The 27,564-nt window shown below is 43.9% G+C and overlaps 1 protein-coding gene across 7 annotated transcripts in view; it reads right to left on the reverse strand.

The window, feature by feature from the left end:
- LOC126470165 (cAMP-regulated phosphoprotein 21) overlaps positions 1–27,564 on the reverse strand; it is a 1,039,480-nt gene that overhangs the window by 392,340 nt on the left and 619,576 nt on the right. For all 7 annotated transcript variants that reach the window (XM_050097798.1, XM_050097794.1, XM_050097797.1 and 4 more), the window contains one exon: positions 9,036–9,152. In XM_050097798.1, the coding sequence (XP_049953755.1) occupies positions 9,036–9,152 (117 nt within the window). The remainder of the gene's footprint in view (positions 1–9,035; positions 9,153–27,564) is intronic.

Genomic DNA, 27,564 nt, shown 5'->3' on the forward strand with positions numbered 1-27,564 from the left:
AAGAATAGGACGTTCTCAGACAGTGTGGTTGTGAATGTGGAAAACAGGTTTGATATGTTGTCACAGTTGGAAACTGTTGAGCCACAAGTAGATTTAGTAGACAGGACGCAACAAACTTTCAAAAAGTGTTTGAAAAGTGAGAAGCCAGAAAAAGTTGTGAAAAAGAAGGAAGTTTTGTAGTTAGGTAGTTCACGTGGCAGAGGTGATGGCCAACTGTTGCAGGATGAACTAAGAACAGGTTATCAGGTCACAAGCTTTTTAAACCTAGTGAAAGTCTTGGTCAGGTGATTGAGGATATAGGTTCACTTCACAAAGGAAGACACGGTGGTAATAGTGAGTGGGACCGGCAACAGCATAAATAGGAACCCTAGTTATTCAGTTGAGTAACCTGGTAAAGATAACTTCAGCAACGAGACGTACTGGTGTTGGGCTTGTCTGTTCTGAGGCGCCATGACCGGTCCCATTTAAATTCTTCTGTTAGGAGAGTTAATTTAGAGGTGAAACGGCTGCTTGGATCAGGTATGGGGTCTCATATCGGTGTGGTACATGTTGACTCGATCAGCAGGTGAGACTATATTGGGCATGGCCTTCACCTCGACAGAAAAAGTGAAGGGAAAACTGTCTGGGCTAACAGCAAATAACTTAGGGGGGGGGGGGGCACTGTTACAAGTGGTAAAGTACTAGTGGTTACAAGTGAAAGAACAGCAGTTTTTAGGGTGAAGAGGGCAGAAACAAAAGATGTTCAGAGACAGTCTGAAAATGACATCCACATTGATAAAACAGGCTGCCAGAAAACAAATTTTAAGATACACAATTCATGCAGGCAGGATCTGATTGAAACTAGAGATACTCAGGAATTGATAGGAAAATTAGGTTCATCCAGTTGTAATTCAGCCAGTGCTTGTTGCATCAGACTATCCGAGCACTAAGGGGTGAGCTTAATGAGTTGCTTATTTGTGTTGAAGAATTAGTTGAGCAAACCATTTGATATAATCTGCATCTCTGAACATCATGTGACCACTGGATATACAAGTTAAATGTTGCAGGATTCAATTTAGCTTCTTACTTCTGTAGAGAAAAAATGGAGCAAGGGGGAACTGCCATACTTGTAGGAAACAGTTTTGATTTCAGGAATATTGATATTAATAAATTTTGCTCAGAGCAGCACTTAGAAGCTTGTGCAACAGAAGTAGTATTTCGTGATAAATCCTTTATAATAGTAGGTGTATAGAGGTCACCTTCAGGGAATTTTAACCTCTTCACAAAAAATCTGGAAGCTCTCTTCTCCCATCTCACAATAAACAACAAGGAAAAAGTGGTTGCTCGTGACTTTTAATGTGGATTTATTGAAAAGCTCGGTCAGTGAACAATTATTGCAGTCAGTAACACTATCATTCAATTTACTTCCTGCTGTAAACTTTGCAACTAGGATATGTAAATGATCTGAGACTACTGTTGATAATATCTTTGTAAACAGATCTACGAAAAACGTCATATTACAAAACCAATAGTAAATGGGCTATCTTATCACGATATGTAGCGACTTGTGTTAAATTTTGAAACTTGTCAAGATAAAAATCTATTAAGCCTGAGTACAGGAGGGTAATAAATAAGTCAAAAATTGAGAAATTCAGGAAATTGTTCAGACATCAACCAGATAGATGTTTACAATACATCTGACTCAAATGGAAAGTACAAAGCATTCATTAATAAAGTTACCTCCACTTTTGAAAATTGTTTTCTCTTAAATGTAACTCAAATCACACAGAAGTCAAAAAATAAACCATGGATTACACAAGGAATAAAGATATCATGTGGGACAAAAAGGAGACTATATTTACTATCTAGGAACAGCTCTGTAATGAATTACAAAGAATACAGCAAAATATTAAAGCAAGTAATCCAGAAATCGAAGCAGCTTTATTAGGAGAAAAAATAATTACATGGGACAACAAAATAAAAACTGTATGTTACCATGTGATGTCTGACCCTCACACTGGGCGACGCTTAAAACAGTGCGGCGTCGACACATGCGAGAAAACAGACCACTCTCAGAAGTTCATATGAGTTGCACGGTAGGTTAATGATGTCACGTTGGCATCAAATTTCACTGCAATTCTGCCAAATGCCGTCGTGAATGATCAGAAGGTCGTCACACCCTCTTACCCACATTTCAACCCTTCATTTGACGCCTCTCCGACGGAGGTCAAAACTGAGGTACCTAGAATTTAAATAATGCGATTATCTTACGGGTGGCCGACGAAAACATTTCAGACACGCCGCCGCTCAGAATCGACACGCAAAAGCGGCATAAAGGGTGTCAATGAATCCACCCTTGTCGTTGGGGCGTTGATGTCCCCATATTTCGCAGTCGAGAGCGACAGTTTGCAGTGTGATTAGCAACAGGACTAGGTTCTTGACAACCTTTGAGACTGATCCCCGGACGATCCAGCCCGCCTCTAAGGACATCGCGGACAAATAACACTTCTAAACGTGATCTCACCCCTTTGGAGGTCAGTGCCACCGCAATTTTTGCTCTGGTGTACAGGGTGGAACTACTAGGGAGTGTTCAAAACCATTGGACGAAATGTAACCACGATACGAAGCAGCAAAAGCTGCTTGTGCTTTTCCAGCCCTCCTGTGGCGTGATTACGGAGTGGTGCGACAATGACACATACATGAATGCAATGGCGAAGGATTCTTCTAGGACCCTCGGTGCTACCCACCTGCCTTTGTTGAGTACTTTAAAAATTTAACTGAACAGAGACAAGCTGTGACGGAATCCTAGGCAACCCCCTTGACACTTCACAAATTCCAGAAGGCCTACTAGAAGGCACAAAAGCGTCAGCATAGTCTACCAGCCGACGGCTAAGACTCTCGTCACCGGTTCTGTCTGTACAATTTTTACACACTCAACGAAGGTGGGTGAGTGACACCGAAGGGGTGTTAAAGGGACACTTTGGAGTTTTATTTACGCATTTTACAATGTCACACCCCGTCGTGCTCACGCCACAGAAGCGACGAAACAGGAGGGCTGGAAAAGCATAAGCAACTTTTGTTGCTTCATATCACGTACAAATTTCGTCGAATAATTTTGAACGGTGCCTAGTGGTTCCGTCCTGTACATCAGAGAAAGAACGCGGTCGCTCTGTACTCTAAAGGTGTGCAATCATGTTTAGTGGGACTGCTGGCCTACAGTGTCCTTAGAGAAAGGATGAATTCTCAGGGAGTGTTAGCAGTGTTAACAATTGTCACGGAGATCGCCCTGTAGCTCATTGTACTGCGAACTGTCGTTTTCGACTGCAAAATGTGTGGGAATCAACGCCCAAACAAAAGAGGTGGTTTCTCTGATGCCTTTTACGCCACACAGTAAAACCTTTTCGTGTCGATTCTGAGCGGCGTTGTCTGAAATGTTTTCCTCTGCCATCCGTAAGAAAAAGCGTGATTTTTAACGCTGGGCGTCGCCTTTCTGAGTACCATCGTAGAGGCGTCGAAAGAAGGGATGAAATGTGCGTAAGAGGAGATGTGACACATCCATAGTGTCGTTGAGCAGAATTGTGGTGAAATTTGGTGCTAATGTCACGTCGTTATCCCACCTAACACTTTTTTAGCATGTGTTGATACCTTGCTGTTTGACTCTTCGCCGGTTCCGAGGGTGACGTCGCAGGGAACCACACTTTTCCATCCTTACAGAAGAAGGTTGTAGGCATCTTCTAGCCAATCTTTACTTACGCACCGCAATGAGAGCCAGTTACAGACTTTTGAAAAAGTGATGCTTTGTGTTGTACAGTGTATGTTTAACGTCATATATCACGTGCAACAAAAATGTGGATGTATAGTATATTTGCATGCTAGGATAAAAGTGGCACTTCATGGCTTAACCAGCAGAGCAGCCACTGCTCCTTCCACGCCGTTGACGAGGAGTGTTCCTGGGCCTAGGTGCTGGGCTAATTTGAGACTGCGTCAGATCCAACTGTCAATGGTTCTGATGCAGTGCTGGACCACCTCTCCAGTTAGACACTGCCGTCTGTCCCAGAGGCCTGACCCATCCACAAAACTTCTTGTGACATCTGCCGCCTCCCATCCTAGAGGCTGTCAAGCAGAAGAACCGCATTTTCCACCAATGGTAGCTGACCCGTCATACGATGATGAAGCACTTCCTCAACCCGCTGGCTTGGGGAATCTGGGCAATAGTGAACAACACAACCGCGACTGGATGGGCAAAGCTGCTAGCCTCAGCATCGAAGATGGCAGCGCCTGGAGAATGTCGAAGCGGTTTCTCCATCGGCAGCAGCGGATTCTGCCCTGATGGCGGGACGAGACGTTGTCTGTGAACATGGTGTAAAGACCAGTCACTTGGCTGAGGCCTTCGGAGACAAATTCACGCTGGTGGTGGATCCAATCGACTACAAGCAAATCTGTCCGGTGAGAGAGCGCCTGTTGGATTTTCTGGTTGCCATAGATGATAAAGACGTGATCGAGCCAATCATCGAGGAGGAAGTTGGGCCACAACTCCAGCACTCAGTCTGAAGAAGGCAGACGGTCCTGCGACAACTGCCTTCTGCAGCTCATTTTCTGCTGTCCAGCATTTTTAAAGCTGTCCTGTGGCCTGGTATCTACCCTTCCATGGGGAAATATCTGTAAGTGGTTGCTATGCCAAAGAATGGCAGACGTCCTTGGCTGCCACAGAATTACCGAGCGTTTACACCAGGCAGCTTGTTGACCATGTCGCTGCTGAGGGCTTCATGCCAGACGAGCAGTTCGGCTTGCAGAGGGGCCACTCCACATTTCTCTCATCAGCTGCTTTTGCTGGTGAAATAGACCAGGAGTGCCGGAGTGTCAACAGTATATTGGGGCGGTGCTCCTGGACGTTTCCAGGGTGTTAGCCCCCTTGTGGCATGATGGCCTTGTGTACAGACATCGTTCATGGGATCCCGACGTCACACATTCGCTGCTCTGTTCCTACATGCCAGGCGGTGCACTGTCTAGGGCGTGACAAATACAAGCAGCTTGTTGCTTGGCCTTTGCTCTAGATCTTGTACGATGGCCGTTCACAAAGTAATGCAACGTATTATTTCTGAAAGCATGTTGGTTTTTGTGCAGGATTCGCGTACACCATATTACTCCTCACTCTTTCGGCTACAAATCCCTATCTTTCAACATAATTTCCGTTCAATGCGACGGCCTTACGCCACCTTACTGGGAAGGACTGTATGCCTGCGTGGTATCACGCTACTGGTCGACGTCGGAGCCAACGCCTTACTGCATAAATAACGTCCCCATCATTCACGTACTGCTTCCCGCGGGCTGCTTCCTTCATTGGGCCAAACAGGTGGAAGTCGGAACGTGCGAGATTCGGGCTGTTTGGTGGATGAGACGATCATTTGAAATTTTTTGGCGACCAACACGCTGAAGTCGTTTCTTAAATGTCCCGAGAGTAGCACATCACAACTGTGTGCGGCCGGCCGGCACGCGGGACATCGGAGACGTTTGCGCGACCATGTTGTGATGACAGATGCGTCGCTGAACGCTCACCGCACTTTCGTTCACTGCCAGGTCTCCGTAGACATTCTGCAAGCGCCAGTGAATATCTGCGATACTATGATATTCCGTCAAAAGAAACTCAATGACAGCTCTTTGCTTGGAATGCACGTCCGTTGCAGACGCCATTTTGAAGGCTATGCATAGCCTATCGGAATTTCATGAAACTATAGGGACTTAAGCGGGAATATGCTATGATGTCGCACAGGACCGTTCGTCAGGCTGCTCGTCTCTTCCACGAGAAGGTGCAACTGTTTAACAATGTCCTCATCGGGCACACTGGCCCTCAAGTTCATCTAAGGCGACCTTTCAGTGGCCGGTCTTTCTGTTGGTGTGAGCTATACCTGCGACATAATGTGATCACCACTTTCATTTCACTAACCACATATGACAATCCAGCATGACAAGACCAAAATTCTCCATCGCAGGACACCAGGCTGCCAGGAACGGCAGCAGATTGTTTAAGCTACAGTACATCAAGCTCGAGCAGGCTTGTTTTTATCGAGTGTGTGTGTTAAGAATTCCTCAAAAGTTTCTGGAGAGTTCCTGCGGATATCCTAGTGAGTTTCTGCAGAGTTCCTGCAGGACTGTTCTCCAGAGTGGGAACGAGGTGTTCAGCGGCAGCCAATCCCACGAGTCCCATTCGCAGATGCCGGTACAGCTTCATTGCAGCTCAAATTTCCGGAGAGAATCCGTCATTCTTCGACAACAGCACACATTTCCACGGCCACGGCAGGGCCTACACAGTATTGGAGGACTGTATTGCGCACGAATTGGACTTAGCCTCGGAGTAGGAATGTCACAGGCTAGGAATATTGTACAACGATCTCAAAGCAGAGTATTTGTGTGTCATTCAATAAACGTTGTTTCTGGAAATAGAGCTGCAGTAATATCAGTAGTTATACTAATAATCATGCGTGCCTGTTGTTTGGCTGGGAGTGGCGTCACGCTAACATTAGTGGCACCTCAGTATGTGTTGTCAACATTTTACGTTGACGTGTAGATTCAACAACATACTTCTCGCGAAATCCTGTTGGGTAAGTTCAGATAAGCTATATTCTACTAAAATAGTGCAACCATTACTTTGCCATCTTCGAGTACATCGCGTAGGGACCACTAGAATAACATGAGAGAGAGTGGGGCGCGTACAGAGGCAAGCAGACAGTCATTCATTCTTTGGTCAGTACTTGAATGCCATAGGACAGCCCCCCACCATACAGTGTACAGTAGCTTACGGAGTATACGGAGTGTAAAAGATAACTGGTTACAACAGGTCTCCCGCGCTCGAGTTCGATTCCCGGCGGGGTCAGGGATTTTCTCTGCCTCGTGATGACTGGGTGTTGTGTGATGTCCTTAGGTTAGTTAGGTTTAAGTAGTTCTAAGTTATAGGGGACTGATGACCATAGATGTTAAGTCCCATAGTGCTCAGAGCCATTTTCTTACAACAGGTCTAGTGGTGTAGAGGAAGTCGAGTTTAACAATTTGATATGGGACACATGGGATCCATCAGGCCGGAAGCCAGCCCCAAATTGGCCTGAAAACCCACCTAAGCTAGAGCGCATGCGCTTCGCGCGTTTTTTTCGATATCATTTCTATGTCTAATGCCACTGGCGTAGTCGGCTATTTCGTTAACATTACTAATTTAAACTCTCTCGTGACGGTAATGAAATAACAAACATTTTTAAACGTTATGCAGAAACTAATTAAGTTTGTAATTAGATCTAAACTTAACTCTTACAAACACATAAGTTTCGTAGTAAGAAGGCCAGACAGACAAAACAATGTAACTGTAAATTTTTTGCTGTTAAAATTCATTATATTTGAGGGAAAAATTACACTGTCAGTTTTACATTTTGTAAGTGAAAGAACAAAGGGATTTTAATATGAAATGTCGATTTTAGCGAGAAAAAGAAATGAAGTCGCCTGGCGTGTATGAACTGGAGTTTAACTGGTTTTTTAGACCAATTTGAAGTTGTGAACCAAAAGTGTCATACATCAGTTTGTTCGTCCAGGCCTCCCCTTAACCACTGTGATATGTCGTAAAAAGGTATCGTTTACATCCTGTATATGTAGGTGTTGGTCATACCAGCACCATTTGCTTGTAATGACCTGAGTCGCTTGTCAGTAGACGTCAATAAAACGAGGGCGTTCATCTCAGAATCTGTCTCAAAACGAATACTTCGTTGATAGATATATTTGTATTTTGGCTTTCATTTCACGGGATATGGTTAATATACTCTTATGAGCAACTAGTAGCTTCTATTTAGGTTTATCTATGTACAGATTCTTACAAAGAAAAGAAAAGGAAAGAGTAAACGGCAATCGTTTCTCCCTGTCATGGATAATGAACTAAAAAAACCTGTCGATCTGTATGACTGCGCTTGTTTAATGCCTGTCTGAAGAAATGCTAACATTTTTAGTGGTTCCTCAACATCACAAGCTTGAGGTGTTCGTTCTCTTTTATACATAAGTAGTACACTGTAGCAAGTTTCATGCCCTGCTTAAAATTCCCTTGAGATATGAACGTCATTATGACTCATCTCCATCTAGGGAGGAGTAATGAAAGTCAACTGACTAGTTCACTGGAAGCAGACGACATGCATTTTCATTTATGAATGAATTTTTGGAGCCTCTCATAGAGATAGTTTTCCAATTGAAACGTGCAACAAGAATCAGGTAAGAAATCTCGTAAACGGAAGTTTTTCAGCCAGGAAATTAACTCAGTATTTTTTTTGAATATTTCAAAATTTCAGTGGGTTATTCTTATGACTTGCAGGAAACCAGCGATTTCTAATCTCATTATTACAGGGACCTCCCATATTTCAGTAATAGGAAGCACGGTTATTGGATAGCTTGTTCCAGAACCATTAGGTGAAATGTAGACAGCATTAGTGCTATTCGTAGGAACAATCAAAATGCTAGAATACAAGGTATTATGTTGCAAGGTTGGAACGCTGAGCTGTATTGAGTCCAGCGGATAGGAAATCATTGAAGAAAAAAGAACATGTCAAATTTATGATACGTACCAGACTGCATTCGCTCTGAGCCTGAGGACTAATCTGGCCAAACAACTGAATGTTACGCATGTATCTTAGGCAAACAGTCATAGGTTTTGCTGTGTTTGTCGTTAACTGCATGTTCTGCCCAATTATATCCTCGTTTACGATTATTCCAAGGACATTTACCGCTTTTTGATTGGGTTATAGGAAACCATCGAGGAGTACGTGAGGAACGGCTTCTAGAAATAGTCCATTGATTAACTCTAGGCACAATATAAGGATCACCTGTGACTTCCTGGGGCTTAGTTTGAGTCTCAGGTTTCGTGTACATCTTAATGCAGATGTGCAGATAACGTTTTTTATATCTAGCTGCTTTATTAGAGACTATTTCATCATGAAAAGATCCTTGTTAGTGGTACTGGTCTAGGAAAGAGAAAAATTTCGCCTTCAGCCCTATCCTGAATATGAAAAATAATAAAGAAACAATGTGCATACTCTTGATCTGGACGGAGGTGGTGTTTCTTCTGCTGTTTCAGGAACGGACTTTTCTGCTCCCAGGCTCTCCTCACTGGGTATAGGAGTTTGTTCATCATCCAACTCTTCCACTTCCGCCTGCAACACAACGAAACATATATTTTGTAAGAAATGAGAGAAAAAATTACTCATTTTTTTGTATTTGTGAGTCACCGTCAACGTCGCAGTTGGTTAATCGTCCGGACTACTTTAGAGAGAAAGAGAGAGAGAGAGAGAGAGAGAGAGAGAGAGAGAGAATGGCAATAAAAAATTGCTCAGCTGTTTTCTTCTAACGGTACTTTCTGCTTAAAATTCATGTTTTTATTTTCGTAATAAGTCGATGTGTCCAAGCTAAAATCAGTATGTATAAAATATTTACAGATAGCAGCGTAGTTGTATACTCTTTATCGAGAGGAGGAATCTGCAAATTTTCAAATGTCTTGGCAATTCGTATCTTTCAGTGTATTTAGGTGTACTTTGTGGCAATGAACATTTAATGTTGTACTAAGAGGATGTATCTACAGAATGTCCTAGGAAGAATGGTCAATATTCAGGGATAAAACAGGGATGATCACTGGAAGAAAGTCTGTTTAACACTAGCTCTGAAATGCATACCTTATGTGTACGTCTCCATCTTCGATACTGTGAAACAAATCTCTTCTACTGCAAGTTCTTTGCTTTCCATTTTAGGAGCAGGTAGTATGGACCAAGATAAGAAAAAATTTTCAAATAAACATAGGCTCTGAAATGCATACGTTAAGGGATATGAGCACTTGTTCAGTCGAAGGAATGTGTTTGACAGTAACGAAGATAAGTTCCCATGGCTGTCAAATACGCATTTCAGAGTCCATGTTTGCTAAACTTTTTTCTTTTTTCGGTTCATGCTACCAACTCTCAAAACATGGAAAACAAAGAGCTTGCAACAGAGAATATTTATTTCACAGAATCGGAGAAGTCGCTTAAGGTATGCATTTTAGAGCCCATGGTTACCAGACCTTTTTGCTTCGAATGGTCGTTCCTGTCCTATCCCTGAATACGGACCATTTCGCCTGGTTCACCCTCTGTAACTCTGAATAAATGTGTATTTCAGCGTCATTTGCAAACTAAAGTAAAAAGACACAGGCAACATATCAATAACATTTCATCATAATCACACAAGCACTGTCAGTAAAGAACGGGTAAATGTTAGTCCAGTACCACTTCAGGAAAACCATAAAGTATGAGAGAACCATGCAGCAGATATAAGAGAGTAAGACTGCTCAGACAACACGTGTTGAAATTAGAACAAAGGTCAACGATGAAAGTTAAAAAAATGCATTATGCAACATACTAACATCTCCATACTACAAGCGTGAACTGCAATCGAGACAATAGGCTAAATTTTAAATTTATCTTGTTCACCTCGTCAGCAAGGATGAGTTTAGGTCTGTGGTTAAATTTGATGCCAGCCTCTCGTCAGAAAGCAATATGAATTCCAATAAAATGTTTTGTATTGGAATTGGTACTTGAAGGGCACCACAAACGTTTGGTTTCTCTCACCAGAGCAAATCACCGTGTGAGTGTGGACTATGTCCTATCTGGAAATGGGTGTGAGTGCTCTCATCCTGTCTCTATGATCAAATGTAATAATCCCACGATGGAGTCCCCACTGCAGCTATACCACCTTGCATAATTTACATCGCACACAAGAGAAACCAACCCTCTAACTCTGATACTGCTGGAAGAGAAATGTCTTGTGGATGTCCTGGAGTGTTATTTCTGCTGGTACATTTCTGGAGGGTACGAAAAGCGGTAAGGTAACAGAAGCATGTTGGAAACTTTTCCCCTCTGACTGTCGTTTTACAGTTATCGCCCTCCTTAGACGTAAAGACGATGATTTACTTCTGTGTTCGCGCAAAACATTAATATCGATATAATCATTTCGAAAAGATAGTTCTTTCAACGAATTCTAAAAGACGTCGTTATTCATGGACAATTATTGGAAAAATTTGCTACAGACGGACAACGCTGTGTTATTCAGACGCCTGGGATGGGGAATATACGTGTTTATTATGATGGCTGACCATGAGCAGCAACCACCCAACATGATGTGCGGCTCGCCAGCCTTGGCCCAAGTGCTGACAACGAGGCTGTTGTTAATCGACCTAATTCTCTTGCGACAGACTATGTTTCATCCAGTACCTGCAGCTTTGATAATACAACCGTAAACTATACACCGCTCGAGGAGACAAGCTGTCATCTCCCCATGCCCTGCATGCAATACATTTTAAAATATTAACTATTTTAAGAGAACAATTTTTAAGACCTCTGATGTGTAGCAAGCTCGTAAGTTTCATATCGTGGAAGATGCCCATAAATTTTACTAAATCTTTAAAATTTAAAATGTTTTCGCTGGTTGCTGGTTTTGGAACACTTCCAAATGTTCGAAAACTACATACACAGACTTCCTGTGGAAACCTTAATACCTGTGGTTCTGCAAGGCTTGAAGACGAACTAGATTAGGTTAGCCGTCCACGAATTACGACCACTCTAAGGGCTGTTAGTAACACACCCAAAGGGCTGACAAACTGATTTCAGATTTAGACATATATCAGGACATTACACTGACTGGTACATTCAGATTAATTCATATGTTTGGAAGAAATAAGCGTACTTCCTACAATGTGTATGAGCTATTCTCATGTGTGCCTGAGGAGGAAGAGAGGAAGCAACTAGTTAGTAAAGTTCTTGAACGTAAGCAGTATATTCCTCCAATTTTGTTTAACCAGAACATATAAGGTTATTGAAATAATTATTTAAATACGACGGTAGAAAAAGACGCTGGGAGTTCATTGTGAAACAGTGATAACAGAACAGAGAGAAACTCTGGTGGTTGAGAAGAAGCTGCGGTAAAAGCTTAATAGGTTCCAACACATTTCAGTTTCCCGCCGAGTAGAAACAGTTTCTTCGCGTTGGTGGGCAAACAAAAATGTCTAATGTTTCTCGTGAAGATGAGGTTCTTTACATGGCCCAGCAGCAAATAACTGTCTGTTGAGCGTCTTAAAAGACGCTGCCTCAAGGTTCCATCATCTTCCTCTCTCTCTCTCTCTCTCTCTCTCTCTCTCTCTCTCTCTCCCTCCCTCCCTGTTACGTCTGTCATGATGATTGTCCCAAGTAGCAAGGTAACCACGTTTCATTGCCCCATTCCTTTCAGAAATCACACTGATTTTCATGTACTTTCTTTACAGTACTGGATTTTCTTGGGGGTGGATTGATCACTGATATCTGTTCAGCACTGTGGCCAGACCTGCTTAAAGCTATTATTAATTAGGGTGAAAAGGACTTTCTGATGTTGGAATTTCTTGTCCTACTTTTGAATTCCTTCTTTTAAACCTGTTTAGCAATGTCGGGAAGCTGCCAGAATAAAAATGTAGCTAACTTTACAAAACTTGCATTGTCATATTTGTGAACTGTGTATGTTTAACTAGCGGCAATTGTTTCGTTGTGTTGCCATATACAAAAGAAATCAAGAAACATTCATAAATACGCGCTTCTGGCACGCTGACAGAGCAATGAATGCCCTTACATAACAAATGAAGCTGTGACTTAGAAATGTACATTGGCACAGTAAAATCGGTTTGCCGAGAGTAGCCACTACTACTATCATAAAGTTTAGCTGAAAAATTGGGGTTGTAAATACTAAATTCAACGCTGTTAACGAAATCATAATCAGCAGTCTTGTCTCTAATAACATCCATCCTGCTAAAATGAATGGTTGTTTTTAATAAAAGAGAGTGAATCCTCCCAGCTGTTTAACAAGTTCAAGAAGTGAAAGGCTGTATGAATAATCAAAGGGCTCAGTAACAGAAGAGAGGGGCAGTTAGGAGTGCTCAGTGAGTGCGCATGTGGCCTAGTCATTGGATGTCACCTTAGTGACAATTCCATCAGAGTCATAGAAACCCTTCTTAATCTGCCCCAGGCGATTGTTGGTGATGTGATTGTGAAGTGAAAACTATTTGTTTTAGCAGTATGTTAATAAATATTAAATAAATCATTTACAAGTAGTGCGTTTGTTCAAAATAAAATGAATAGCTATGGTCATTTTATAGCTGACATCAGGACCTATCCAATGACGTGTCGCTATGCGTACATAGCGTGTCTATAACTTTTGGTGCCGTTGTTATAATTTTACGCATAAATGTTAATAACTTTTCTAATATTTGTTTGTATAAATATGATAATAAATTTATTGTATTCGTTTCTTTATTGATATTCCATGGCTGTAATCAGATTTTCTGTAACAATTGTAGAACTGGTTTTCATGTTTTTAGTGAATATTGGAAGCCTTTAGATTTACCGGAGTCAGATCTTGGTCTTATCTGCTCGCCGTTCACAAGCATGCGGCGGTACAATTCTACCTAACAGTGACGGCAATTCCAAGTTACATCTGGTCAGTGGCCTGCTAGACAGCGGCCGCCGCCCCCTCTCGTGGCTGACAACAACGACTCGCACTTTCCAGCACTCGCTCCCTACCTGATACAGCAGCTACATCGCAACGTCACACACCGGAGTGTGAAATCATCGACAGATGATACCAGACAGAAATTAACGTAGCCTCTGCGAAATGCAGCTGTGCAGCAGCTGCGAGAATGTATAGTCTAAGGAAACGAAACAGACTATTTCAGACGAAAGGTAGTGACAGAATACAGTATGGAAATAGATTAATCAACCAGGTAACAAGATACGAGAGACGGTATTGATTTTATGATTGCCGATACTGTTTAAATTAGTGGAAACTACACTAGGAAAATTGGGTTGAGAAGCAGTTGCTGTTTTCTTAGGGAAGAATGTCCGTGCGAATGATCATCTGGCAGAGACGCCACTGTTAACACAGTTACCACTAAGGAGCAAGGCATACTCTGCGGGGCATTAAAACTGCAGCATCAGGACGGATAGCAAACAAAGAAATCTAAGTTATTGTACGTATACAATATAGTAGAAAGACGTGATGAAGTCCGTAAGTGATATGGGGCTGTAAGGGTACGAAATTCCGTACACAAAACTGCCATCTCTGGCAGCAATAGTGACTCTAGCCCGGCTGAACATTTATTCGAATTAGCTTGGATGACAGGCACTGGTACGTCATTACATGCTGCGTCAACTTTGGGCTACAGCTCGTCAGCCACAGTGGCGAGCGAATGGTGGCGTGCCAGTCTTTTTGGCAACGCATGTCCAGATGTTTTCAGTGGGTAAGAGGTTCGGAGAAAGCGCTGGCCAGGGCAACAGTCGAACAGCTTCCACCCTCTGCGCCAAGACCGAGCGGGGTGGCGCAGTGGTTAGCACACTGGACTCGCATTCTGGAGGACGACGGTTCAATCCTGCGTCCGGCCATCCTGATTTAGGTTTTCCGTGATTTCTCTAAATCGCTTCAGGCAAATGCCGGGGTGGTTAATTTGAAAGGGCACGGCCGAATTCCTTCCCTAATCCAATGAGACCGATGACCTCGCTGTTTGGTCTCTACCACCAAATCAACAATCAACAATCTGTGTCAAGGTAAGTCAGGAAAACGCGGGTAATATGCATTATTGCATTATCTTGTTGAAAGATAACTTCACAGAGTCCTTGAAGTAGGGCGCAATCACTGACCTTAAGACGTCAGATATGTAACAGCTGCTGTCCAAATTGTCGCCTGTATGAAACGGAGGTAATTGTGTTGTGTACCAAATGGCACACTTCATCACGCAAGGTGCTGGCCTGTGTGATGACAAATGAAATCAGGCAACGTCTATGAATTCTCTACACCGTGATACGTGCATCTTAATACTGTAGGCAGAACTAGGGCTCGTCTAAAAATACGACGCGGTGCCACTAATGCGTCCAGCATTGTCGTTGGATGCACCACTTGGTGGAGGGAAACTGCAACAGTGTTCTCTGTGCTGGCAGTCCGTGCTTCCCTGATGCTCCAGACGTCGTCGCATTGTCCGTGAGGATACTTATTCTTCCCGCAAACTAGCTCGTTTCCTGACTCAACCTATCTGACGTGACTACACAGTCAGACACCGCCGGGCGAATAGGACGCTTGTTCTCTCGTGCGTTGAGTAACACCCTCTTGAAGCCACAAATTCCGTATTCAAATGACAGATGTGGGATCCTGACCAATGCGGGCATCATAATCACGGATCGATGAAACCCAGTCTCAAGACTATACGATTTGCCCCATTTTTCCACATGGCATAGCACGATCTTCTTACAAACAAAGATTCAAATGCGATTTCTGAACAAGGAAACCTCTGCGTAATTTTTCTTTATATATACAGAATAATGCAAATGGCGTTACTTCCATCTACATTAAGCTGTCGCGCTGAAATGCTGAGCATTTGCGTATTCTTGCATGTAGTCCACTTCATGCCAATTCGACGTTTGTTGCACTCCGCCTTCACGTAGTTGGAACTTTAATGGCCATTAGTATAATTCGGGTTATCTGGGGGGCTGAAAGGAAGTACTGTATAACGAGGCATTGGATGTCACCATCTACCATCTGCCTTTCAAACCGGTAGATTTATGTGATGTTCCACCTCAACCCTGAAATGAGTAGCATTACGTGGAGCGGCCGTGCGGTTTGAGGCGCCATGTCACGGACTGCGCGGTCCCTCCCGCCGGAGGTTAGAGTCCTCCCTCGGGCGTAGGTATGTGTGTTGTTCTTACCATAAGTTAGTTTAAGTAGTGTGTAAGTCTAGGGACCAATGACCTCTGCAGTTTGGTCCCTTAGGACCTCACACGCATTTGAACATTTTTGAGTAGCTTTAAACTCAAGCAACATCAAAATCTAACATCTATTGCCGCTACTCTTTCCGGCTCTTTTCATTAGTAGTGCAACGTCGCTCTCAAGCAAGGTTTGAAATCTGGGAGCCAACGATATTCTTTTCTCCTAGTTTAAGGAATTTCAACAGTATGCATAATTATCTTATTGGTTAGTACGCAGCTCGTGGTCTAGTGGCTAGCGTTACTGCCCCCGTTTCAGGGAGTCCCGGGTTCGATTCCCGGCCGGGTTGTGGATTTTCTCTGCCCGGGGACTGGGTGTTTGTGTTGTCCTCATCATTTCATCATCATCATCATCATCATCATCATTCGTGACAGTGGCTAGATTGGACGGCGAAAAAAATTGGACTGTGTAAAAATTGGGACTTAGTACGGGCACTGACGACCGTGCAGTTGAGTGCCCCACAAACCAAACAGCATTCATTTGTTATTCATGGTAATCTCAACGTCATCCCATGTATCACTATTTGTTATTACATCTGTACTTGGTGCTCGGTTTCGGAAGCTACAGCTGTACATTAGAATAAGCTTTTGCATGTTAATTTATTACGTCACGATTGCTTAAAAATATGTAATATTCACATTACCGGGTCGGCACCAAGTTGCCATCTTCAGATGTGGTTAATTCACTAAAGAGCATCGTCAAGATGTATAGCAATTACAGTTAGACACTCTGGACACAGTGAAATGCAAAATAAGTCAATGAATATACATTATAACATTCCATATAATGATATGAGTACATGTATTGTCTGATTTAAGACTTCATGATGTTCAAAGTGCCTAACTGTAAATGCTACGTATCTCGATGTGCTTTTCAGTGAATTAATTTTATTTGAAGATGGCAACTTGGTACCGAAGCCGGTAATGTGAATATTACATATCTTTAAGCGACCGCAAATCAATAAATTGTTATATTAACATTTATGATAGTTGCATGCATTCATCTGACGATATGTCAATTAAAAAAAATTAGAATAAGCATTAATAGTGAGAAATTATATTCTGAGTCTCAGTCGAAGAACATGAAGAGGGACCTCTCGATCTTAACAGTCGAGGTGTAATTCTGTGACTTTATCCTAAATATCCATCCCCACACACCTTCAACTTTTAAAGCTGGCGTGATGGAATAGACGCTGCAAACGCAACTATCACAGGCCCCGAACGCATGTTCGGTTGTTACCGATCGTCGGATTGTGGGGTATCGGAAGCATCCTAATGAGAAAAATCGGAGCTTCTCAAAATTTCTTCGCCCGAAAGAAAAGATCTTTTTGGGCATTACTAATATCAAGTCACTGCTAAGAAATATCAAACTTAAACAGCTGCCTAGTACTCTAGGCAAGTTCGCCATTACAATACTATCAATCCAGGAAACATGTTTCCAAGACGAAAACCATTTCGAGTCAGAAGGCTTCAGGATGTTTAAAAGTAAACCAGCAATAAAGATCATAGTCAAGTTATCAATACTTGGAACAGCCTTTGCAGTAAGGAAAAATATTTTATACTCATTTATCGACGTTACGACCCGAATGAAAGAATCTCAGTTTCTACAGTGAAATCAAACAACAAGGCATATGCCTTTATAAATACTCACGCATCCACTAACAGCGATGACAAGAAATTTCCTCAGAAAGTAGAAGAATTTTGGAAAACACTAGAGAAACTATAAGCAATTCCCCCAAACACTGTGAGAGATTATTAGGTGATTTTAACGAATAGGCTGGCATGGAGAAGAAATAGAGATGAATAGTAGGATTTCATTCAATGCATCGGTGGAAGAATAACAATGGGAAACGCCTAACAAGATTCTGTATATCATTTGCGATGAGTGTTATGTCTACAAAGCTTACGAGATACGTACACAAAAAGAAAACCTGGAGGTCACCTAACCCATTATCAGTGGAATTCCAGATTGATCCTGTGTTGGTTTCTGCAAAGAATACACATGAGATTCAATGTGTCAGAGTACGGAAGGGAGTTGTTGACTCTGATCGCTACTTAACACAAATCAAATTTAGGTTCGCACCAAACATAATCAGACCCAACGGGAACCGGTTCAAAAATGGTTCAAATGGCTCTGAGCACTATGGGACTCAACTGCTGGGGTCTTCAGTCCCCTAGAACTTAGAACTACTTAAACCCAACTAACCTAAGGACATCACACACATCCATGCCCGAGGCAGGATTCGAAGCTGCGACCGAAGCAGTCGCACGGTTCCGGACTGCGCGCCTAGAACCGCGAGACCACCGCGGCCGGCGGGAACCGGTTCCCAAGAGTTGATACAGTCTGAAAAAAAAAAAAAAGTCGAGGCTTTCGCTCGTGTCATACAAGAACAAAATTCCGAGGTGTGGCCAAATCTCAGCAACACATTACAAACACCAGCCGTAAAATGAGTGTAGCCACCCAGGAAGCGTAAACACAGATTGTGAAACACGACCTACGATGATACCGTAGATGAGCTAATCAAAGGATGGAATCACTGGAATGGACATCAGTCAGTTGAAAGATGGGAATCCTTCCTGAAGACACAAAAATCAGCATAACATACAATTCGCCGCGTAACACGTGGCTACGACAGAAACAGGCTCATGGACATAGACCATCATTTCGAAGAAAAGAACACCCGAAATTTCTACAAGATATTCCGCGAGGACTTACCTGGGTGTAAACCACCAAATTTCTGTTTTCGTCAAAATAATGGAAATCTAGAGAAAAATAATGCATGGTACTTGCTGATTACTTTCAAAATTTACTAAAGTGTGATCCTTCAGTGGAAAATTGCGTTTTGAAACACATGTACAAAACCTAGACTCTCATGCCCCAACAATTCAAGAAACAGAAAAGATAATTAAACATGTCAAAAATAAAAAAGCACCAAGAGAGGATAGCATAACCGCAGAAAATAGCAGCAGATAACCTCATAAGAAGAATTCAAGCACATTTAGTAGAGATAAGGAAAATAGAAACGATTCCAAAGGACTGGAAGAAAGGTATCATAAATCCGTTGCATAAAAAAGGCGATAGAGCTGACCCCGGAAACTAGATGTCTGTCTCTTCTGCAAGTTACATAGTAGGTTTTATCCAAAGTTGAAATAAACTAAGTTTATCAGCGAACAGATCATTTGATTGGTGAATATCAAGCAGCCTTTAGGAAAGGCAGATCATGTGCTGAGCAGATTTGGTGTTTGAAGACAATATTTAAGATATGTCGGAGCACAAACACAGATATAACCTTCGTGGATTTCAAGAAGGCTTATGGGCCTGTTGACAGATAAAACCGTTTTGAACGCGTTAGAAGAGCTCAGGATAAACAAGAAGACCAGAGAAGATCTCAGGTGAAGTTTCTGGGTGTAGTATCTGATCCTTTTGATGTACTCGTACATACAGGAGTTCGACAACGAAATGACCTCAACCTGCTTTTTTTAACAGTGTGTTAGAGAAAGTCATCAGAGAATGGAGAAAAGAAATCGAGGATAGAAACATCGCGACGTCAGGGCAGAGAATCAAAGTGAAGTGCTTATCTCTTGCTGACGACTAAGCTATCTTCGCTAAGACTAGTGACGAAACCAAGTACGTCATAGAGAAGTTACACGAGGTAGCATCAAAGACAGGCCTTCAAATATCATATGGGAATACTCATTTGATGGAAAATTGACATGAAATACCAGAAGATTACCACTACAACCTCAATACGAGACAGTATCGCATTTGTCTTCTTTTAAATATCTCGGGGAAATCATAGTACCATCTGAAGTAGACAGTAAAGCCAATTTAGAGTCACCAAATTCCAGAAAGCGTACAGAAAACATGGAATCACTACAATAAACAAGTGATATCTTGTAATAGGAAACTTCAGCATTACAAGACAGTTGTCTTGCCTAAAGGACTGTGTGCTTCAGAGAGTACACCTTCATGAAGCCATACAAGTATTAATGAAATTACAAAGGAAGAACAAAACATTCTAAGGAAAATGTTTGGTCCCACTGAAATAAATGGCATAATTATGGATTAAAAGAAAAATTACGGACCTATATGCACTGTCGTCACACCAGCAGTCGACCACCTCAAAGATGCTGCATGTCCACGTAGCAACACCAGCGGCGCGAATCCGGAAGAGGCAAAAGAGCCACGCCTTCCGGGACCTGCGAGCCGCGGTGATGAAACTCGGCCGCAAGCGACAAGCGCCCCAGTTACGTCTGAAGTTGGGATCGAGTCTGCTTCTGCTTCCAGTGGATAAAGTCGTCGCTCTTTCGAGCTTGTCAGACTTGTATATTAAGAGTGGTTAATTGTGTCTTTCGGGCAGTGCTTGTAGTATCTGCAGTTAGAACATTTAGAGTGCAAGACCTACAGGCTTGCAATTTCATGCAGCTCAGTGTCTTCGGCTGCTTCTTAGTTTACTGTGGAAATTAAATGTTATGTCTGTGTAAATAACTCCGCGGGTCATCCCGCCAGTCACAGGAGTGGAGAGCTCTAAAGATAAATGTCGTTAAATACTAAATAAAAAGTTGTATTGTTTGACTGTGTTGCTCGATTGTTCCCTTTTTCCACCTGCGTATACAAAGGAGTGTACAACAGTGGCACCGGGATGGGCGCTCTCTTCGTTCGCTGTGGCATGTTGTAGTAATACGTCCTTCTTTATGGCTTTGTTTTTATGTGTTAAATGGTTCAAATGGCTCTGAGCACTATGGGACTTAACTTCTGAGGTCATCAGTCCCCTAGAACTTAGAACTACTTAAACCTAACTAACCTAAGGACATCACACACATCCACGCCCGAGGCAGGATTCGAACCTGCGCCCGTAGCGGTCGCGCGGTTCCAGACTGTAGCGCCTAGAACCGCTCGGCCAACCACGGCCGGCTTTATGTGTTAGTTAAGTAAGAGTGCATATCGTGTTTATTCCTACTACAGTGCCAAACTTGGCATTAACTCAGATCATTCCGTTAGACAGGCAATGTACTGACAAGTTATTACAACCACTTCAAGGCATACTACAAGTAGCGGCAGCGCAACAACTTCCGCTGTAGTCTGTTCAAGTTCAACCAGTGCAGCAAGTGGCTTATGCGCCTGAGTTCCAAGAGTTTGTGGAGCAACGCGAAGAGTGGGCAGAATGTGTCCCAGCTTACAGCTGAGTACCACACCTACTCCACCACAGGTACCCAGCGCATTTACTATTTCCTGTAGATGTTAGCTGCGAACTGCACCGTTTAGCAGTCAAATTATTTCCAGACGTTCGTTCTGATGAAGTGCTATATCATGAACTAGTGTCCAAACTGTCTGATCATTCTGAATCGCAAGTATATGTGAGGCAGCTGCTAGGTATAAATTATAAATTCTTTCGGCTCAAACAGCAGCCTGGGCACTCCTAAAATCAGTGGGCCACAGGACAGCATAGGTTAACAAAAAACTGTCACTTCAAATGTTCTGTGGCTTAAGTTATAGCGATATAATGCTTCGCAATGCTGTCACTGCCGCGAGGGATTAGCCGAGCGGTCTACGGCGCTGCAGTCGTAGACAATGCGGCTAGTCCCGGCGGAGGTTCGAGTCCTCCCTCGGGCATGGCTGTGTATGTTTCTCCTTAGGATACTTTAGGTTAAGTAGTGTGTAAGCTTAGCGACTGATGACCTTAGTAGTTAAGTCCCATAAGATTTCACACACATTTGAACACATTTTTTGCTGTCACTGACAGTGTTTCGGGTCTACGCATTTGGCCTCTACTCTCAAGCTTCCAATCCCAGACTGATGATTGTGTTGTCAATAATTTAGTTTCAGGACGCAGCAGACGTTACTGAACTTGACATGCAGGCTCCGCGGCCATTTCTGTGCTAAAGAGCGAGCAACATCACGGACCAGAGCCCCTTGCCGCCCGTTCTGACACTGCACATGACGGAGCACAGTGACCGTGTCGGGAGGCAAAGAGTTTCGCTTGCGGCAAGCAGGGCCTCATACACAGTGTGTCTTTAACAACCTGGTGCCGGGCAGTTTTCAAACTGGGTGCCAGACTGTCTCAAAGCTCATGTAGGTTACTTTCGCTGCGCCTGTGCAAACAGATGAGTTTGTTACTCAACCTGTTTGCCAGGACAAACAATCTTCAGTGATTAACAGAAATTCTAACAAATTTTTTGTACATCTGCGTTGGCGAATGAGAATGTGACGTTTCCATTAGCCACTGGGGCGACTGATACGTTGCTGAACCGTGCAACGTATAAAGGTTAGGTTGCCCCCAGCTGTGTCGGCAAAGTGCCACGCTATCAGAATTTACCGGACAAGATATTCCTGTTTTAGGCATGTATAGTTTGCCTGCTACTTTCTGTGGTTCTACTAAAACAGTTTTCTTTCATGTCCCACTTTCATGATACTGCAAAAATATTTTTGGAGTGCATAGTTTTGATTTATTTGCTTTGTCAGTTTAAGGAAATGTGTTGCAAACCAATTCGGCTGTTCAGTTTGCTAGCGTCATTGCACTATGTGACAACTACAGTTCTTTGTTTGATGGTAGTTTAGGAAAGGCATCGGTGTTCGAAGTCAATGTAACGTTAAAAGACAATGTACGGTCAAAATTTATCGAGCTCGTCTAGCGCTACGTGCTCTACGGGACCGGGTAGTAGCGGAATTGCAGTGTTGGTAGGATTGCGACGTGCTTAAACCTGTGTCTGCTAGCCAGTGGGCATTCCCTTTTGTCGTCCTCTCGAAGCCATCGGATGAGCAAAGAGTATGTACTGGTTTCAAAGCTGCCGTCAGTCTACAAACTGTTGTTGATTCCTTCCCTTTACCCCGATCGGAAGATTTGACGGAAAAACTTGGACAAGGTAATTTTTTATTTTTCAAAAACTGATTAACAGGAGGTATATCTGCAACTGTCTTTGGAAGAAGTAACCAGAACCAATTTTGTGATCAATATCTATCTGGGTCCGTTTCAGTTTCAGAGCCATTATGTGCTATGTGCTTGGATGGCGTAGTCGTTTCTGGCTGTATGCCAGCTGAACAATTGCAAAATCCGGAAGCATTGTTCAAAGTGTTATCAGCGGCAGGTTTAAAGTGTAATCGTCCCAAGTGTTCCTTTTTTAAAACGGAAACAGAGTATCAGGGTCATGTGCTGCCCCACAAGTGTGACAGAACTGCAAGCAGTCATGGGAATACTGACATGTTATATTCGTTTCTCACCAAAAACCGTTCAGATCGCGGCTCCACTGAATTATTTGTACCTCAAGAGTTCAAAATGTTCAAATGTGTGTGAAATCTTATGGGACTTAACTGCTAAGGTAATCAGTCGCTAAGCTTACACACTATTTAACCTAAATTATCCTAAGGACAAACACACACACCCATGCCCGAGGGAGGACTCTAACCTCCGCCAGGACCAGCCGCACAGTCCACGACTGCAGCGCCTGAGACCGCTCGGCTAATCCCGCGCGGCGCACCTCAAGAGTGCTTCTTTTATTTTGTACAGTGATTATCAGACCGCTTGTCTGCCCTTAAAGGATACACTGTTAAGTGACTGACGTCTGACACACTTCGACCTCTTCAAGCTTGTCGTTCTTGCAGTGAGCTACTCCTTTTATGGTGTAGCTGCGGTGTTGTCAGAGGGCGTGGGCTGCTTACGCATAGAAGACGAATAAAGAACAACGCAAGAAGAGGATCTGGCTATCGTTTACGGTTTTATTCATTTCCATCAGTACTTATACGCAGGCCGTTTTTACTTGATTACGGACCACAGGTTGTTGGTGGCCTAGTTTGGTTCCTCACAGTCTGTACAGCTCGGACAGCACGGAAGTTATAGTGGTGAGCCTTATTGTTGTCCGATTACCAATATCAAATGGCGTATCGGCCCAACAATAAGCATTCCGACTCTGACCTATTGTTGTGGCTACCATTGGGCTGCGATGCAAACATTGATTCATCGGAGGACTCCTGTTTCCACATCGACTCTCAGGAGATGCGCCTGTTGGAGGGATTTCAGGTGACTTTTCCCCGAGTGGCAAGTGAAACGCCATTGGACCTGGCTTTGAGAGTGATTCTATACTTTGTACGTCATGGGTAACCTCGTATCATTAATGTAATCCAGCTTTCTGTAATATGCCACTATTTTGCGCACCGTCGAGCCATCTCAGTGCAGAGCGGCATCCTCCACTTTCCCACAGAAAGGGGACTCACGTAATGATGCTTCAGATTCTCCAACAGGAATTACTCAGACTGTTTCACCAGGGTTTTGGGGTGTCGTCCAGACCAAAAAGTTAGCCAGGCGTCATTGTACATGGCTGCACATACTCTCAGGTAGATGCGATGACTTCAGAGCGTGCTACGTGTGCGTAGCAACAGGTCGCTCCCCCTCAGCATCACTTTTAGTGGCCGCACCCTGTTTGACCGTGGCAGTACCTGCACATAGACTTGGCCAGTCCATATTGGAATATCCGCTGGTTATTGGTAGTGGAAACTTACAGCAAGTTCCCCATCGTCGTCCCCATGACCCTCACTACGCCTGTGAGTACTGTGACAGCCTTGACTTCAGTTTTTTGTATTGAAGCGTTGCCAGAAGTAATGGCGTCTGATAACCGGTCACAGTTTACGTCGTGCGACTTTGAACAATTTTGCTGTGACAATGACAGTCACGTATAAGATCGCTGGGGTCGCAGATGGGACCACGGTGTAGCTTCCAATGCGATTTCGCGGTCCACCTACACCGCCCTGAGTCCGACGGGGCTGCACTGGCGATATCGTAACCAGCTTAGGCCTATTACTCTGAGCACTATGGGACTTAACTTCTGAGGTCATCAGTCACCTAGAACTTAGAACTACTTAAACCTAACTAATTAGGCCTATTACTTCTCGAGATTATGCCGCCTCATTTTGTTCACAGACTCAGTTCGTCTCCAGCCGCCGTTGCAGATTCAGTCGCCTACTCCTGCAGCACGGTCGCCTCCTCCGCCGGGGACACCTACGGAACTCGACCTGGAGCCGCCTACAACGTTACAGCTGTGATGGCAGCCTGCGCCGCGGTCAGTGGAGTCGCGTCCGGTCATCCGGCCGGGCGCAGCGGAGTTTCCCGTCGCCGTCTTTGGCAGCCAAACGACGTCAGCGCCTGAGTCGGCGCCTACGCAGTCTGTGGCTGTTTCTTCCGGGCGGCGTTTCCGGCCACGCTCAGGGCGGAAGCCGGGGTGTGGGTGGTGCTCGACGTTGAATACGGTCTCGACTCCGGCGCCTGCAGCTCTGTCGGTGTTCCGTTCTCTCCCCTTCTCCCCACCGTCGTACTCCTCCTCCTCCTTACACGACGACGGTGCGGATTTTTCTGAGGGGGTGGGATGACAGTGAGTGGCTGCGGCGGGAGGGGGGGGGGGAGGAATGCAGTGTCATCTATCTTCAATAACGTAACATCGGCAGTCGGTCACCGCAAAGACACTGCATGTCCACGCTTGGCGCCAATCAGGACGAGGCAAGAGTCACGCCTCCCGGGAGTTGCGAGGCGCCGCCACCACGCAGCGGTTATGAAATACCGCCACATGGAACAAAGGCGGCAGTTCCGTTAGTGATTAACTTTGTGTAAAGGGCAGTATTTGTAGCATCTACGTTTAGAACATTTAGTGTTCCATGCACAACAGTCACAGTTTGACCGAGGGCACATTGTGATCGCCAGGAGACTCGGCACGAGCATTTCGGAAACTGCAAGACTTGTCGCGTGTTGGAGGAGTGCTTTGGTGTGTGTTTCCAACAGGTGGCGTAACCAAAGTGAAACAACGTCCTGACGTCGTGGCCTTGGGCGGCCACCCCTCAATACAGATGTCGGTCGTCGTCGGCCGGGCAGCCGGGTAAAACGGGACAGGCAGCGAACTGTGGCGGAACTAACATCACACTTTAATGCTGGGCAGAGTACAAGTGTGTCTGAATACACAGTGCATCGACAACTATTAACTATGGGACTACGCAGCCGACAACCCTTGCATGTGCGAAAGTTAACACGACGACATCGGCAACTACTATTAAATGAGCACTTGATGTGGCAGAGCGTTTCATGGTCTGATGAAGCCCGATAACTTCTTCACCATGTCGATGGGAGGACGCGAATTCGTCGTCTTCAAGGGTAACAGCTCCTTAACACCTGTACTGCGGGACGGAGACAAGTTAGCGACAGCTCCGTTATGCTCTGAGGAACATGCACACAGGAATCCATGGCTCCAGTGGAGCTCGTGCAATACATCATGACGGCCAAGGAGTATCGTAAACCTGTTGCAGACCAAGTACGATTACGTTTCCCTACGAAACTGGCATTTATCAGCAAGATAATGTGGCATATCACATGTGATGGAGTGGTTCGAGGAACACAGTGGAGATTTACAATTGATATGATGACCCTCCAACTCCACAGATCTGAACCAGATCGAACACATCTGGGATGTGATTGAACGTAGCGTCAGAGTTAATTGCCTCACTCCCATTAATTTACGAGAATTAGGTGAGCTGTGCGTGCAGATGAGGCAAACTCCTACCAATTGCTCATAACTTCCGTACTATTATATGAATAATTCCACGAGTGGTTCCGTCAGTTTCAGCAGTGCAGAGCTCTAAAGATGAGTACCTTTAAGTGCTAAATGAAGAATTATGCTATTTGATTGTGAATGTTAAACGACTGTTCTCTTTTTCCACCTCCGTGTGCAAAAGAATACAACACTATACATAGAACTTGAAAAGTTCACTAATGTAGTAGGTAGAAGACGCTTGAAGTTCTGTAGTCAAATCTACAGAATAAACAACAATAGATAAACAAAAAACTACTTTATATAATTATTCAAACTTTAAAAGACACTTGGCTAGAAGAACATAAGCAGGAATTATGAGAAATGAATGCCACAGAAGACTCCATCAGAGAATGTAAAGTCTTTGGAATGCTAGTTGTAAATTACACATTCGCAGACAAAGCAAAAAACGTAAAAACCACGGCAAAAAATGGACAGAGGAACGCAAGAAGCAACAAAGTCAATTCTTGTAGAGATTTTGGGAAGAGATGAAAAATATGAAGCTGTCACATCAAGCAAACAAGTTCAAACGCACTCCAGCTGACATAACGAAAAAAGAAAGAAGTCTCAGGTATTTAAAATTTAGCACGAAAAACACGTTACTTGAAGGCAAAACCACCCATAAATGAGCTGTTGATCGTCTTTCGTTATACAATGGAGAGCCAATGAAACTGGTACACGTGCCTAATATCGTGCAGGGCCCCAGCGAGCACGCCGAAGTGCCGCAGCGCGACGTGGAATGGACTTGACTAATGTCTGAATTAGTGCTGGAGGGAATTGACGCCATGAATCCTGCAGGGCTGTCCATAAATTCGTAAGAGTACGAGAGGGGGAGATCTCTTCTGAACAGCACGTTGCAAGGCATCCCAGATATGCTCAACAATGTTCATGTATGGGGAGTTTGGTAGCCAACGGAAGTGATTAAACTCGGAATAGTGTTCCTGGAGCCACACTGTAGCAATTCTGGACGTGTTGGGCTCGCAGTGTCCTGCTGGAATTGCCCAAGTCTGTCGCAATGCACACTGGACATGAATGGGTGCAGGTGATCACACAGGATGCTTACGTGCGTGTCACCTGTCAGAGTCGTATCTAGACGTATCAGGGGTCCCATATCACTCCAACTGCACACTCCCTTAACCATTACAGATCTTTCACCAGCTCGAACAGTCCCCTGCTGACATGCAGGGTCCATGGATTCATGAGGTTG

The sequence above is a fragment of the Schistocerca serialis genome, chromosome 3 (assembly GCF_023864345.2).
Source record: "Schistocerca serialis cubense isolate TAMUIC-IGC-003099 chromosome 3, iqSchSeri2.2, whole genome shotgun sequence".
In the NCBI taxonomy this organism is placed as follows: Eukaryota; Metazoa; Arthropoda; class Insecta; order Orthoptera; family Acrididae; genus Schistocerca; species Schistocerca serialis.